Raw genomic sequence first — 15,841 nt, 5'->3', positions numbered from 1 at the left:
GGAACAGTCACTTCCAGGTTTGCAACGTTTGGGAGCCAAAACGTTCAGGAACTAGGCTGTTTGACTTTCAAGGTACGGCTGTAATTTCAGGTGCTTAAGGTAGGTAGCACACACAGATTTTTTTAAAAAAAGAATAAAGGTACGTACGCTCTTCACAGAGACGCCCCATCCATCCATCTGGGCAAGAACAGACATTTGGTCTCTCACAGACGCCACCATTCTGACACGGGAACCGGCAAATAGCTGGAAAGGGGAGCGGCGTCAGGTTAGAGAACGTGGGACAGTGAAAGCAGAGGATGCACTACAGAACAGACACATTCCCAGCATTCTTGGCAGTAGGTGGTGTCTAGGCAAAGTAGGTTTCCTTACTTGCAAGGATTATCGGGTACAGTGGTACCTAATTTGTTCTGGAGGTCTGTTCTTAACCTGAAACTGTTCTTAACCAGAGGTACCATTTTAGCTAATGGGGCCTCCTGCTGCTGCCGCCGCACCACTGGAGCATGATTTCTGTTCTCATCCTGAAGCAAATTTCTTAACTTGAGGTACTATTTCTGGGTTAGCGGAGTCTGTAACCTGAAGCGTCTGTAACCCGAGGTACCACTGTACAGCATACTGGATGAGCACCTTAATTAGTAGCCTTCAGCCACTGAATTAATTTTGTCAGCCTGAGCCCCCACCTGCAACACGGGAATAATATTTTATTTATTTCCTACTGTTAGACCTTGTATTTCCTGCAAGGAGCTCAAAGTGGCACAGTTTGTTTTCCTTTCCCCATTTTATCAACCTGACAACCCTGTAAGGTGGGCTTGCCAGAGAGAAGGTGACTGTCCCAGGTCAGCCAGTGAGTTCCGTGGCTGAGTGGTTGATTTATACTTTGGTCTCCTATGTGGGATGTCATCCATTGGAACTATCAAATGCAACATTCCTTATTTCCCTAGAGTGGGCACAGGCAGAGGGACATCCAGTCAGTGTAACTTCCTGTTCCACTGGTCTGGAGCATTCTCCCCCTGCATGTGATCTGGGAGATGGGCTGACTCCATAAAAGAGCCAAGTCACACAGCCATTTTCTCAGTCTTGTCTTCTCTCGCTTGCTTGCTGCTCTTTTGCTGCCATTTTGATCTCTTAATGTAATTTTGCTGTCTGCTGGCTCTCAGCTAGCAGCACATGAGCTCAATCTCATGAACTCACAGATTGTTATGTACCGTATTTTTCGTTCTATAAGACGCACCAGACCACAAGACGCACCTAGTTTTTGGAGGAGGAAAACAAGAAAAAAAATATTCTGAATCTCAGAAGCGAGAATAGCAAGAGGGATCGCTATGCAGCGAAAGCAGCAATCCCTCTTGCTGTTCTGGCTTCTGGGATAGCTGCGCAGCCTGCATTCGCTCCATAAGACACACACACATTTCCCCTTACTTTTTAGGAGGGAAAAGTGAGTCTTATAGAGCAAAAAATACGGTAACTACTATGCAAAGCCTGCCTTTCAGGAATCAAATCTTGAACTGATATGTGAGTAAACTTCTTGTTACTCTTGTGTCTTTATTCTTTTAAGAGGGATAAAAGGGGACACCGGGAATAATCCATCTGGGCAAGCCAGATTGGATTGCTTAACTAAAGAGATTCAAACGAATCTGCAAACTAGCTTCCTGCGATATTGAGGGGCATCTGCAATGCTACACCATCCACTAGTGTGAGTGAAGGTAGGATAATACTTATTCAATATATCCTTTCCAACTATCCTTAACATTCCCACATCCTAGGCCTTAGTCCAACACTCTACCCAGCTGTCACCAACAGGTGCATTCCAGGTGTTGCTGAACAACAACTCTTGTCATCCCTGGGCTTAAGCCATGCTGGCAGCCTAACAGGATCAGGAAAGCACCACATTGACTTCTTCACTAGAGGTAATATTGGCTTATTTTTACAGAGTTTCTGTAAAATTCAATTCAGGATTATTGAAATAATGTAGAAGAAATACTTGGCACAGTTAGGAAAAAGTAGGTCTTGCATTTGCTGAAGCATGCTATAAATATTTATACAGAAGAACATGCATATGCACTGCTGCCCTCTAGTGGATTCAATGTATGACCTACTTCAATAAAATATTCTAGACCTGGGACCCACACAGCCAGGTGAACCTCTGTCATCTGGATCCAGTTTCAATTTACAGGTCCACATCCACCCAATTACTGGCTTCAGGAACTTCCTCCCTTGATACTGGTGGAACCAGTGGCGTAGCGTGGGGGGTGCAGGGGGGGCCGGCCGCACCGGGCGCAACATCTGGGGGGGGGGCGCTCGCACTTGCAGCTCTCTGCCCCTACCTGGCTCACTCATTCTCTCTCACTGCAGTGCTGGCTGTGCGAATCCGATCCGAGCCGCTGGGTCGCCGCCCACTCTGGAGGGGAGGGTGCCAGGCATGCGGTGCGGAGAGAGAGAGAGGGACTATCTGGGGGACGGACAGTGCAGCGGGGGGGGGGGGGCGCAAATTACTTGCCTTGCCTTGGGTTTAGGGGGCGCAAATTACTTGCCTTGCCCCGGGTGCTGACAACCCACGCTATGCCACTGTGTGGAACAGAGCTGGGCGTCAACAGCATATTGACGGCACTTCGCTCCAAATCACAGGGGCTGCTCCTGCAGTGACTTTGTACGCAAATACGAAACAGCATGGGCAACAAGAAGGATCCCTGCAGAACCCCACAGAACAGCTCCCATGGGGTGAAGCCACTCAATGCTGCTTTCTGAAGCTGCTCTTGGAGATTGAGCGCGGAACCGCTACAAAGCAATGCACCTAGCTCCTAAATTCTGAAAGCAGTCCAGGAGAATCAACAGGGGCACACTCCTCTGAGTTCTCTCCCAACCAAGACCAACGGACTAGGGTGACCAAGGCAGTTTGGGTCCCAAACCAGAAGCTGGACTTGCAATGGGACTAGATGACCGATTCTTTCCAAGCACACCTGAAGCTGTCATGCCACAACCTTCCCAAACACCTTACCAAAGAAGGAGATATTAGCAACTGGTAATTGACAGATATTTCTGGGTCCAGAGATCTCCTCTTGAGGGGATGAACCACTGCCTCTTTTAAAGGTTATGGCACCATCACCCCTTTCGCGTCAAGGCATGAAATCACTCCCTAGACCCATGCTGTCAACTGACTCTTCAGCTTGCTTTTATTAGCCAAGAAGGACAAGAGTGGGGAATACATGTAGGGGCTGGACCCCATCCATCATCTCCTCCCTGTCATCAGATTGCAGCAATTAAAACTGATCTGACAACATATTGGGCCACATGGTGGTCTGAGTAAAGGTAAAGGGACCCCTGACCATTAGTTCCAGTCACGGCCGACCCTGGGGTTGTGGCGCTCATCTCGCTTTATTGGCCGAGGGAGCCGGTGTACAGCACATGGAAACGCCATTTACCTTCCCTCCAGAGTGGTACCTATTTATCTACTTGCACTTTGAAGTGCTTTCGAACTGCTTAGGTGGGCAGGAGCAGGGACCGAGCAACAGGAGCTCACCCCCTTGCGGGGATTCGAACCGCCAACCTTTTGATCGGCAAGTCCCTCTTATCAAACCCATGTGAAGCACAGCATCTAACGTGCAACGAATTTGAGCACTGTGTCACACTCACAATACCCAGAAAACCTGTCGCAGGGGGTTACATCATTTTGTCTCTTCACGTTACTTAAATACTAATACAGATCTACTAAGTATGTAGAATACTATGATTTTTGTTGTGAGTAATATATTCTGCACTTTCTTGAGTGGGGTCTACAACTGGGAGTGAGCTGCTGAGTACTGTATTGGTTTTTCCCTTGAGGTTACTCCACGTCACACTGAGTCTTACTGTCATGAATCCACTGGACAACTCCAGAGTTGCCAGAATATGACATGCAATCTGTTCAGAAACGGTCCCAGCTTAAAGTACTCAGACTGCATTTTTATTTGTAAGACTCGTATTAATTAATTGGGTTAGAATGTATTGATTTTGCAGACCTGGGGCATTTCTTAATACTATTTATTGGTGCTAAAGCCCTACAGGGTTCACGTGAGTCATTGATGCTGACTGCTTTCATGCGGCTTCTGATGTAGGCCCTTCAAAGGCTTAGGGGCTGGAGGTCTTTTTGCAATGCAAATAGTCTGCATTATTTATAATACACTTCTTCCTTTCTCTCTTTTTAAAAAAGCTCTCTGGGACATGAATCAGGAGAACACAGGACGCATTCTGCCTTTGGTCCTTTTTTCCTATTACTCATTTTTTGGGTAGAAAGGCGAGGATGAATAATGCACGATATTTACGGTAATAGATTAAAGAGTTGCATACAATAAAGCCGGTTGTTATTTCTTTTTGTAGATGCTCAATGTTTGCTGGGGACGGATAATCCCACATCCTCTCAAATTGCTGCATGCGGCTGGATTGGGGCAACATGCAGGTCAGCGTAAGGCTGTCATATGTAGACACAAAATTTACACCAGTGCCATCCTTGCTTGTCCTTGCTGTAAAAAAGGTAAAGGACCCCTGGATGGTTAAGTCCAGTCAAGACGACTATGGGGTGCGGCGCTCATCTCACTTTTGGGCCGAGAGAGCCAGCATTTGTCCACAGACAGCTTTCTGGGACATGTGGCCAGCAGGACTAAACTGCTTCTGGCACAATGGAACACCGTGACGGAAACCAGAGCGCACAGAAATGCTGTTTACTTTCCCGCCACAGTGGTACCTATTTATCTACTTGCACTGGCATGCTTTCGAACTGCTAGGTTGGCAGGAGCTGGGACAGAGCAACAGGAACTCACCCTATTGCAGGGATTTGAACCACCGAGCTTCTGATCAGCAAGCCCAAGAGGCTCAGTGGTTTAGACCACAACGCCACCCACATCCAAGAATACCCACACACTCACTAGCCAAGCCGGTGGTTGGCATGGGATGGTTGGGGTTGGGGTGGGAGGGAAGGAAACAGAATTCTGGAAGTTCACCCCATGCCCCCAATGTTTGAGAAACACTGAGCCGAAATGCAATGGTGATTTCCTGAACTGTCCTGACAAAACTGGGATAGTTTTACGGGAAATATGAAACAGATAAATCTTCATTCCACCTCCCTTGCAACGTCCAGTGGAAGACAAGTGGTAACATCGTGGCACCAGGCTGTGTGTTATTTTCCAATACCCTGCCAGCCAATTCTGCAAGGCAGCGGCAAAGCAAACCTTAAGAACGATGATGTCGGATTGCATGTTGCTTTGTGTTTTACCTAAATATCTGTTGGGGGTTGGGTGGCGGCAGCTCCAGACCTCCCAGTTTGAGTAGCCCGGCAGCTAAACAGAGGGAGGAGTTTATTCTATTATTGCTACCTTTATCATTATTACCTCAAGGTGGTCCTCCACCTCCCCATTTTAATTACCGTATTTTTTGCTCTATAAGACTCACTTTTTCCCTCCTAAAAAGTAAGGGAAAATGTGTGTGCGTCTTATGGAGCGAATGCAGGCTGCGCAGCTATCCCAGAAGCCAGAACAGCAAGAGGGATTGCTGCTTTCACTGCGCAGCGATCCCTCTTGCTGTTCTGGCTTCTGAGATTCAGAATATTTTTTTCCTTGTTTTCCTCCTCCAAAAACTAGGTGCGTCTTGTGGTCTGGTGCGTCTTATAGAGCGAAAAATACGGTATTATGTTCATTATTGTTCGTTGTGTTTTCTCACAGAGTGACCCAAAGCGACTTATATCAAAAGCAATTGAGGACAACCAAGTAAGAACCTAAAAGCAGCAGTAATGGCAATAGGAAAAGAAAAGATTAAAAAAAGATGTGTGTGTTGTTGTTTTTTAAAAACCTTTAAATTTAAAAACCTGTTTCCTGAAAGATGTTGTCTCTAAATTCAGCACCGCAAAACCATGACTATATTAGAAGCAGCATCTCCACCCTCATAGTTCAACCCAGATACTGAGGCGCAGCTCCGAGGGTCTTCTGGCGGTTTCCTCACTGTGAGAATTGAGGTTACAAGGAACCAGACAGAGGGCCTTCTTGGTGGTGGCGCCCGCCCTGTGGAACACCCTCCCATCAGATGTCAAGGAAATAAACAACTATCTGACTTTTAGAAGATGTCTGAAGGTAGCCCTGTTTAGGGAAGTTTTTAATGTTTGGTGTTTTTAATAATCTGTTGGGAACCTCCCAGAGTGGCTGGGGAAACCCAGGCAGATGGGCGGGGTATAAATAATAAAATGTTTATTATTATATTATATAGACAATGCTTCTTTAACGGTAAACACTGGGGAAACCTCTGGGAAATTCTTTTTAGAGGGCACCTATCATACAATAGGGACGCGGGTGGCGCTGTGGGTAAAAGCCTCAGCGCGGTTGGCGGTTCAAATCCCCGCGGCGGGGTGCGCTCCCGTTGTTCGGTCCCAACGCCTGCCAACCTAGCAGTTCGAAAGCACCCCTGGGTGCAAGTAGATAAATAGGGACCGCTTACTAGCGGGAAGGTAAACGGCGTATCCGTGTGCGGCTCTGGCTCGCCAGAGCAGCGATGTCACGCTGGCCACGTGACTCGGAAGTGTCTCCGGACAGCGCTCTTAAGTGAGATGGGCGCACAACCCTAGAGTCTGTCAAGACTGGCAGGGGTACCTTTACCTTTATCATACAATTGCTAGGGAATGTGGCAGGATGAGCCTCTGGCACAGCTGTTATGGCAAAGGCCTATTTACCTCTGCAGGCTGGTGGTGTTGTCCAGGTTGCATTCTCTAAACAAACGCTTCGTAAGGAGCCTTCCAGCATGTACCCACTGTAGCACGAATATGTCACCACATCTCCGTACTGATAAAACGTTCCCCGAACCAAAGCATTTGCTACGTGAGCCGGTGGTCCACAAGATATCTCTAAACAGACACAAGAACGAAACTGTGATTTAAATGGTAAAGCACATCACGATTTGACTCTGAAAAGACTATTCAGGGAGCTTGGGGTGGGGGGTGGGAATTAGTCTGAATATCACATTTGACTTCAGCATTTATGGATATGCAAGGATGCCTAACTTCCAGGTACATATGGATTTGGTTGGCAGGCTGGGGCTCCTTATACCTTCCCATATGGTCCCTCCCAGCTACTGGCCAAATCTGAAATGTGGGTGGGGCTGTCCACTTGTCAATTAGCTGGCACTTTGAAGCCCCAACAGCCAAGGAGATCATTGGGCCTTCAAAGCACCCGGTCCTCCCTCCATTTGCATTCTCTGGGGGCGGGGTCAAGTGGGGGCCCCCAGACACAGCACAGAGCTGTGAGGGGGGTGCTTACATGGTGGTGCCTTGTTGTACCCCCTCAAAATCTTGCGCCTGGGGCCATGGCCCCCCTGACCCCCACACTACGCCCCTGTCCCCCCATTACATTTACATAATACCTAAACTGTGAATCTCAGCTTTCACAGGCAGAAGACTAGGCATGATTTCAAGGCATGTCCAACTCTCTCAGACTGACACCAATTGATCAGCACTTTTACCTGAATGTCAATTAATGCAGACCGGCCTATAAAATCTCTTTGTTGACTTGGTTTTGTGTTCTAGCTTCACTGGAGAGAGGAGCTTAATGCTGAAAGCTATTCTCAATAAAAACAAAAGTCACTTTTCATTATTATTATATTACTTACTTTCACATTTAGCTCTAGTCGGAGTCCATGCCTCATCAGAATTACAGGTTATGACAGATGGCCCTCGAAGCTGATAGCCCTCTCGGCATTTGATAAATACCTTTTGCCCGACATAAAAAGTTGTCTCCGATAGGAGGGCATTTTCTGGGATTATGAACGGCACAGGGCACGGATTTGCTGTTAACAGTAGGAAGAGAGGGGAAATGCAGATAGTAAACGAACCTGACATATCCTTACTTAGTTAAATTACGCTACCACTAAAAAAAAAGAGGCTTATTTATACAGTATTTAGTCCACAACAAAAACTGTAACCTGTTCATTTAGGCATTCTGTCCATTATTTTAAGTGTATGTTTAATAGTGTGGCGCTGTGGGTTAAACCACAGAGCCTAGGGCTTGCCGATCAGAAGGTTGGCAGTTCAAATCCTGTGATGGGGTGAGCTCCTGTTGCTCGGTCCCTGCTCCTGCCAACCTAGCAGTTCGAAAGCACGTCAAAGTGCAAGTAGATAAATAGGTACCGCTCTGGTGGGAAGGTAAACGGCGTTTCCGTGCGCTGCTCTGGTTCGCCAGAAGCAGCTTAGACATGCTGGCCACATGACCCGGAAGCTGTACGCCGGCTCCCTCGGCCAATAAAGCGAGATGAGCACTGCAGCCCCAGAGTCGTCTGCAGCTGGACCTAATGGTCAGGGGTCCCTTTACCTTTACCTTTTACTCATCCATATAACTATGTCAACAAGAAATGGATCTTGCCCTCTCTGCCAATGGTGGCATGGAAGTCACCAAACAGAGATAGAAATGAAAGCGATAAAAGCGAAAAATGTAGGAGTCAAATTTAACACGTCTGGTTACTCTGCCACCATCCTCACAGTCTGGAAGTCACATTTTACTAGTGCGCGGTCAGATCTATTTAAAAACACCCTAGTTGTGATTGCAATTTGTTTTAAACTGTTTTCAGTCTTGTATTTTGCATTGTTGTGAACAGCCCCTGGGACATTGTGGCAAAACGTGGGTAATAAATATCCTCCTCATGGATCTCTCACAATTATCGTGTGGCTCAGACCACATGCCTGGCTGGCTCAAAACACCTTTGCTGTGCTCTGAAGTCCAACCTTTTCTAAGGAGAATGGAATGATGGTTGTGGAAAGGGTATCCCACAATGATCAGGAACATCAGAGCCATAAAATGCAGGGGATTAGATGTAGTTTAGACTACATGATACAGTGCCTAGCCTGAACATCTGTACCTAAATTCAAATATGTAGTTTTTAATGTGGTAAATAGAAGCTAAGGTAAAGGACCCCTGGATTGTTAAGTCCAGTCAAAGGCGACTACGGGATTGCGGGGCTCATCTTGCTTCAGGCCGAGGGAGCCGGTGTTTGTCTGCAGACAGCTTTCTTGGTCATGTGCCCAGCAGGACTAAACCACTTCTGGTACAACGGGACACTGTGATGGAAACCAGAGCGCACAGAAACGCCATTTACCTTCTCATCACAATGGTACCTATTTATCTACTTGCACTGGTGTGCTTTTGAACTGCTAGGTTGGCAGGAGCTGGGACAGAGCAACGGGAGCTCGCTCCGTCGCGGGGATTCAAACCACCGACCTGCTGATCAGGAAGCCCAAGAGGCTCAGTGGTTTAGACCACAGCGCCACCCACATCCCTTTTAATGTGGTTGATTTCTTTAAAGAGAATGTAGAACATAGCTAGTTATTTATGGTGAGCAAACATTGATAAACTTCACCAAAGGCAAAAAGACATACTCCACATTAGAAGTACTTTCAGACTTCACAACTTTTGCATGATACAAAGTAAAGCTAGTTTCCATTATTGAGAATTGAACATACGTCTGCACTGAGGTATAGGATGGCTCCACGTTCCTGCTTCTGTGCACTCTGCAATGGGCTCCCCTTCTAAGCTGTACCCTCGGTTGCAATAATACGCAGCCCTGCTGCCAACTGTGTTGTTTTCATAGAGAGCATTCCCATTCTCAATGAATTCCGGATCTTCACATCTGGTTTCTAAACAACGGTAAGTGAATTAGGACAATTGTTTCTTTGCAGCGAATCGTTTTAACAAGAGAAGCATCAGAAGAGCAACGAGTGTCTATCAGGGCTCCTTAACACCCCTCTGAAGATGTGGATTTCTGTGAAGACAATCTGGACCTCTCACTCGTTTGGAATAAGAGGACGGTGTATAAACAGATCTCCAGTGTCCCCAGCCACAAGAAAACTAGCACTCACAAATGCAAAACACAACCAAAAAATCACCTTTGCAGGACGGAAAGGGTTTACTCCAGGTTCCATTGGCCAAGCAGGTGATGTTTTCGGGTCCAAGCAAGTGATATCCAAAATTGCACACAAAGGATATGTTGCTTCTGTAGTATGTTTTCTCTACGACTACAGGCAATGCATTTTCCACTCTTGGAGGTGGTTCACATCTTATGCCTGCAAGAGAAAAGAAGCTTGTGGTCAGTGGAGAAAGAGCTTAATCGTGAGCCAGGGCTTGAACGATATGGTAAGCAAAACCTTGGCTTGGCTTAGCATGGTATGGTATGGTATGGAATAATAATAATAATAATAATAATAATAATAATAATAATAAATTTTATTTATATCCCGCCCTCCCCAGACGAAGCCGGGCTCAGGGCGGCTAACAACAATAAAACAGTACAAAAGTACAGCACAAACAACACTCTAAAACCATTCATTGTAAAATTAATTAATTCAAGCCACTGGCAACCATTGGGCCAGAGCTCCGCGAAGATTGCTGAGGGAGGGAGTCAGGCTGTGCCCTGGCCAAAGGCCTGGTGGAACAGCTCTGTCTTGCAGGCCCTGCGGAAAGAAGTCAAGTCCGCAGGGCCCTGGTCTCTTGTGACAGAGGACTAATAAAACAATTCTGGGGGGAAACTAAGACACCCATTCTTTCCTCTCCCTTGTTACATGACCACCAAGATAGCTTTGCCTGTGGTAACTACAGGAGGGAGAAGATTCGTGTTTCTACTGAAATTTACCTAATGTGGTATACCTCTCACTTGGCGAACTTTTGTCAACTGACACTGATATTTACTTACTCACACACGTAGGGGCTGAGGGGCTCCACTTCTTGTTAACATGGCAAATCCTTCGAGCTGGCCCCTGTAGCTCAAATCCCTGATCGCAATTGTAGAGAACTTCATCTCCAAGCACAAAATCTTTGCCGATAATGGATCCATTATCTATTGGTTCAGGGGGCCCACAGGATATCTCTGAATGAAAACACACAGGTGATCTTTTCAGTAAAGCGTGCACACACAATGGTACCTCAGAAGCTGAACGGAATCTCTTCCGGAAGTCTGTTCAACTTCCAAAATGTTTGGAAACCAAGGCGCGGCTTCCAATTGGCTGCAGGAACCTGCGGAAGCCGCATCAGACGGCCGGGTTCCAAAGAACGTTTGCAAACCAGAACACTCACTTTCAGGTTTGCGGTGTTCAGGATCCAAAACTTTCGACTCGCAAGGCATTCAGGATCCAAGGTATGACTGTACTTAACTTTGTTTACTTTGCTGGTATAGATGAGTTTGCAGATGATTAATTACTAGGAAAAGGTTGGGGGGGGGGGGAAAGCATCTCAGAATCTCTGCATCGGACCCAAACAGACTCCGCATTCAAAGTAAGGGCCAGATGCATGTCAAATGAAATCTGAAAGGAACTGAGTTACACTGGCAAAAGCAACATGACATATTCCAATATTGCACCTTGGGGGCGGGGGAGGGGAAAGCCATGTTCAAATTAAGCTTGACATATAATAAAATTAATGCATAGCTTACTTCTGCAGACTGGTGTTGCTCCACTCCAGAGTTTATCCGCTCCACAAATACGCTCTGCATCACCCTATCGGGTAAAAGAATAATTCAGAAAAGAGCACAAAATATCCTATTCTCACAGGAAATCTGATATTGGACAGAGGAATCTTAGACCAGCAGATCTTTGGGCAAGGTTCACCAGCTAATTCTAGCAGAGTCTCCTCCCCAACTGAAGCCCTGTATAACAAAGCCCACACAGTTCTGGAGGGGCCCAACCTCTGGAGCTGAGAGGAGGAGGAGGGAAAAGGATAAAACTGATTGCACAAGCTACCTCCTGCATGCACAACCACTGGGTACAACCCAAGGAATAACGGAAGTAGAAAAGCATTATCGAAGAACTATGAAAGCGTTCTCTCATAAGTCCGTGAGGGAGAGCTGGGTTGGCAACTTGAATAAAATATTTGACGGGATGGGCCACAACAGCAGCAAGAATACTTATCGCAAAGTATTGGAAGACACAAGAATTACCCACTTTGGAAGAATGGCAGATGAAGGTGATGGACTATATGGAACTGGCAAAAATGACTGGCAGAATCAGAGACCAGGGAGAAGAGACGGTGGAGGAAGATTGGAAGAAATTTAAAGACTACTTACAGAAATATTATAAAATTAGTGAATATTAGAATGACATCGGATGGAGGTTAAAAGGTTATTAGTAATAATGTGGCTAAGGAGTACGGAAAATTCGAAGGTTAAAAAGATGAAGAATTAAAGGTATAATATATTAAGATAAAGATAAGACAGAGGGAAGGGATTTGCTGATTAAATTTTTGAATTGGAATACAGAGAGGGGAGGTGTGGGGAAGTCTGGGAAATAAGCAAATGTAAGAAATACTATGAAAATGGAATTGTTTTTATTTGTTTTTCTTTTTGTATTTTTCTTCTTTTTTTCCTATGTGAAACTCTTAATAAAATATTATACATTAAAAAAAATTTTTTTAAAAATTTAACGGGATGGGATCCAGATAAACCCCATCCCACACAACCAATCAATGGGAACTGAAGAGGAGTGGTACCCCAGACAAAGCTCAATGAAGATTAAGCAATGGTCATGAAATGTCAAGTACGGGAGTTCCCATATCCCTTCTGGTGGCTCACCGATAAGAATTAATGAGCATTTGGTAGATTTATAGTCTTTTTATTACAGCATTCTGTTACAAGCACAAACAGGCCACCCTCCACAAGGATATGAGTTGCCTGCTCTGACTCCTCCCCACTTCTGCAGCAAGAAGCGCTCCAATGGGAAGTCCCCCCCCCATGTCTTCTTTGTTCTCTGACACACTCGGACCTCCAAGTTCAGGCAGAGGGATGGGGTTCTCCCCCACTCTTGATTGATGTATCGCCCAGCTGCTCCCTCCCTTCTGGTTGCTTAGCTACTATCTCATAGCTGGGTAGCTCCTCTCTCAACTGAGCAGCTTCTGTGTCTGCCTGTCTCCTGGAGCTGCTTTTCCTGCGACTGCATTCCCCAGTCTTCTTATCCAGACCAGCCTCTGACATGGAATGCCAAGTGAGTACCGTGAGGTGGAGGAGGAAAAGGAAATGGAGTATCTGGGGAGGTTTTTTTGGCTGGCTAAAGTCATGAACGGGAACACTTTGCAGAGCCACATTTTGTTGCAGGTCCTACTTGCGTCATTAAAACTGATCTGATTTTTAAAAAGTGCTTTCTCTCGTTTTCCTTCTTGATACTATTATGTTCATCTTTGGCCACTGAGTTCCACTGTGTTTTAACCATTTTAATGTTATTGTGAAATATTTGGGAATTTGCTTACACAAGGGCAGCATACAAACATTTTAAATAATAATTAAACAAGTACTCTCCCCTCCTAAGGTATTGTGTTATTACAGGGGTCAGCAAACTTTTTCAGCAGGGGGCCAGTCCACTGTCCCTCAGACCTTGTGGGGGGCCGGACTATTTTTTTTTTTGGGGGGGGAATGAACGAATTTCTATGCCCCACAAATAACCCAGAGATGCATTTTAAATAAAAGCACACATTCTGATTACATAAAAACACCAGGCATGCCCCACAAATCACCCAGGGATTCATTTTAAATAAAAGGACTCATTCTACTTATGTAAAAACATGCTGATACCCGGAGCATCCACGGGCTGGATTTAGAAGGCAATTGGGCTGGATCCGGCCCCTGGGCCTTAGTTTGCCTACCCATGTGTTATTATTATGAACAACAAATATAGAGGCTGAAAAATTCTTACCCAGCCTTCTTCCTGGTGTGCTACTTTCCTACTTTCAGGTTCGTTTTGTTTTTGTACAGCAAGGGAGTCAAAAATACAATTTGCTGCCTGCAATTTGAAGTGCCACAGCTTTCTCATCTCTGAACTACCAGTTTATTTGCTCCTCATTGTGTTGCACATGGAGATCCAGCTACAGTTCCTGTTTTAACAGATGCAGACCTACAACTAAAGCTTCACAAGCAATCATCCCAACTTGGATCCACTTTCTGGTGTACCAGTTTGAAAGGTGCATTGGACGTATAGTTTTGTGACTTAATTCTTTTGAGAATGGCTTTGCCAATTCCCGTGGTTTAATGAGTGGCAAATAAGATACACATCATAAGCAATGTAGCACACCTGTATTTTATTCTCAAGTGCAAATGATGGTTGTAAGCAGCTTTTCCCAATAAAAGGACACATTGATTTTAACCTAGCATGCCATCTACTGGGCAACATGCTAACCAACAGAATGAAGAAAAGATTGAATGGACTTACTTCCAACTCATAACCAGAACTGCATTGATAAAGAACCATGTCTTTGTAACTGTATCTGTTGCCAATCACTATTCCATGTTCTGGAGCCTCAGGCTTTCCACAGGAAACAGGAGCACAGATCTCGCTTGAAAATAATGGCATCCAGTTACCGTTATTCTAAAAAGAGGGGGGAAAGTATCTCCATGGCTTGCTAAGCAACACAGAAGCAACACATTTCTTTTTCACAAGATATATAAAGTGTAAACAGCACAGCAACAAATAAGTTTGATATGCAGAGTTTAAGAAATGACTGGACTGAAGAACTGGGACATTCACTATTACCTAGACCAGGGTTTCCCAAACTTGGGTGTCTAGCTGTTTTTGAACTACAACTCCCATCATCCCTAGGTAGTAGGACCAGCAGTCAGGGATGATGGGCTTTTTAGAATGGTGTCAGGGGTATGGCACATCCTGTGTTTTTCTGGATTGCAACTTGCACTTTTTGGAATTGAGAAAAGTCGTAAGCAAAAGTTCTGACGATTAGCAGAGAAGTGTTTATTCATGCAGAAAGCATTATTTGGACCAAGAAATGTTTTTGTTTTGTTTTGTTTTTTTCCCTTCTTTTTTATTAAGGGTTTTCTTGTTTTACAGAAGTAAGTGTAATGCCTCGTTGTTGTTTTTTCATGTAACATTTTTACAAATCCATTTCATTTGTTGAGGCATTAGGGGGAGAGGAAAAGAAAAAAGAAAGAGTGGGGTGGAGAGAGGGGAAATGGAAGGGGGTGGGGTCGGGTGGCGGTGTTTCTATTATGTTTAATGTATGTAGAGTTTGGGGTCAGCGTTGTTTGTGTTGTTCGCTTGTGTTCCTTTGGTGGTGAGAGAGGTTGGGGTTGGCCTAGGGTGTGATTGTTTGCTTGTGATTGGCTGTGGTGATCTTTGTTTTCGTATGTGAGTGAGGTGGGTGGGTGTTTTGGATCAGGTTAGCCATATTGATTTGTATGCTGTTGGTGGATTATTGTCATTGTCCTGTTGGGCTGTGTATGTGATAAAGGGGAGCCATACCGGGGTGAAGGCGTCTTCTTCTGTTTGTCCCCGTGTCAGTTTCAGTTTATTGGTTAATTTTTCTAGTAGGGCTGTTTCCCATACTATTTGGTACCATTGGTCCATACTTACTCCTGACAGGTCTCTCCAGTGTCTGGCTATGATGCTTCTGGCTGCTGAGAGTAGGTGGGTTATGAGTTCTTTGTGGTGTAAATGGGCATTGTTGTCTTGGAAAATGTTTAGTAGGGCCAATTCTGGGGTGATGTCTATTACTTGCTTAGTTATTTTACATATTTCTTGTATGGCTGTTGTCCAGAATAGTTGGATTTTGGGACACTCCCACCACATGTGGAGGTATGTGCCTGTGGAGATGCACCCTCTCCAGCATTTTGGTGAGGTTCCTGGGTGTATTAGCGCTAGTTTCCTTGGTGTTAGGTACCACCTGTAGGTGAGTTTCAGTGTGAGTTCTTTTCTTTTCGTTGATATGGATTTAAAGGGGGGTTTAGACCACATTCTGGTCCATTGAGTGGGGTTAATCTCATAGCCTATGTCATTCTCCCATTGTTTTTTGATTGCATCTAGGGGATTTGCGGGGTTTTGGAGTAGTATTTTGTATATTGCGGATACCGTCCCTTTACC

At 45.3% G+C, this 15,841-nt stretch overlaps 1 protein-coding gene across 2 annotated transcripts in view; it reads right to left on the bottom strand.

Annotated features, from left to right (window-relative positions):
• SVEP1 (sushi, von Willebrand factor type A, EGF and pentraxin domain containing 1) overlaps positions 1-15,841 on the bottom strand; it is a 138,233-nt gene that overhangs the window by 14,985 nt on the left and 107,407 nt on the right. The window contains exons 40-47 of one of the 2 annotated variants that reach the window (XR_014506257.1): positions 14,183-14,306; positions 11,422-11,485; positions 10,687-10,860; positions 9,884-10,060; positions 9,461-9,634; positions 7,618-7,794; positions 6,686-6,856; positions 148-243 (exon numbers count right to left, since the gene is read on the bottom strand). Coding sequence is in view for 1 of the 2 variants with exons in the window: in XM_083419154.1 (XP_083275280.1) it covers positions 148-243; positions 6,686-6,856; positions 7,618-7,794; positions 9,461-9,634; positions 9,884-10,060; positions 10,687-10,860; positions 11,422-11,485; positions 14,183-14,338 (1,189 nt within the window). In the remaining variant the exon portion in view is untranslated. Of the gene's footprint in view, positions 1-147; positions 244-6,685; positions 6,857-7,617; positions 7,795-9,460; positions 9,635-9,883; positions 10,061-10,686; positions 10,861-11,421; positions 11,486-14,182; positions 14,339-15,841 lie in introns of both variants that reach the window. The other variant, XM_083419154.1, reaches the window with a different exon arrangement.

This window comes from Podarcis tiliguerta (assembly GCF_965153285.1).
Source record: "Podarcis tiliguerta genome assembly, chromosome: 17".
NCBI classification, from domain to species: Eukaryota; Metazoa; Chordata; class Lepidosauria; order Squamata; family Lacertidae; genus Podarcis; species Podarcis tiliguerta.
This window is presented reverse-complemented; position numbering and strand designations above follow the sequence as displayed.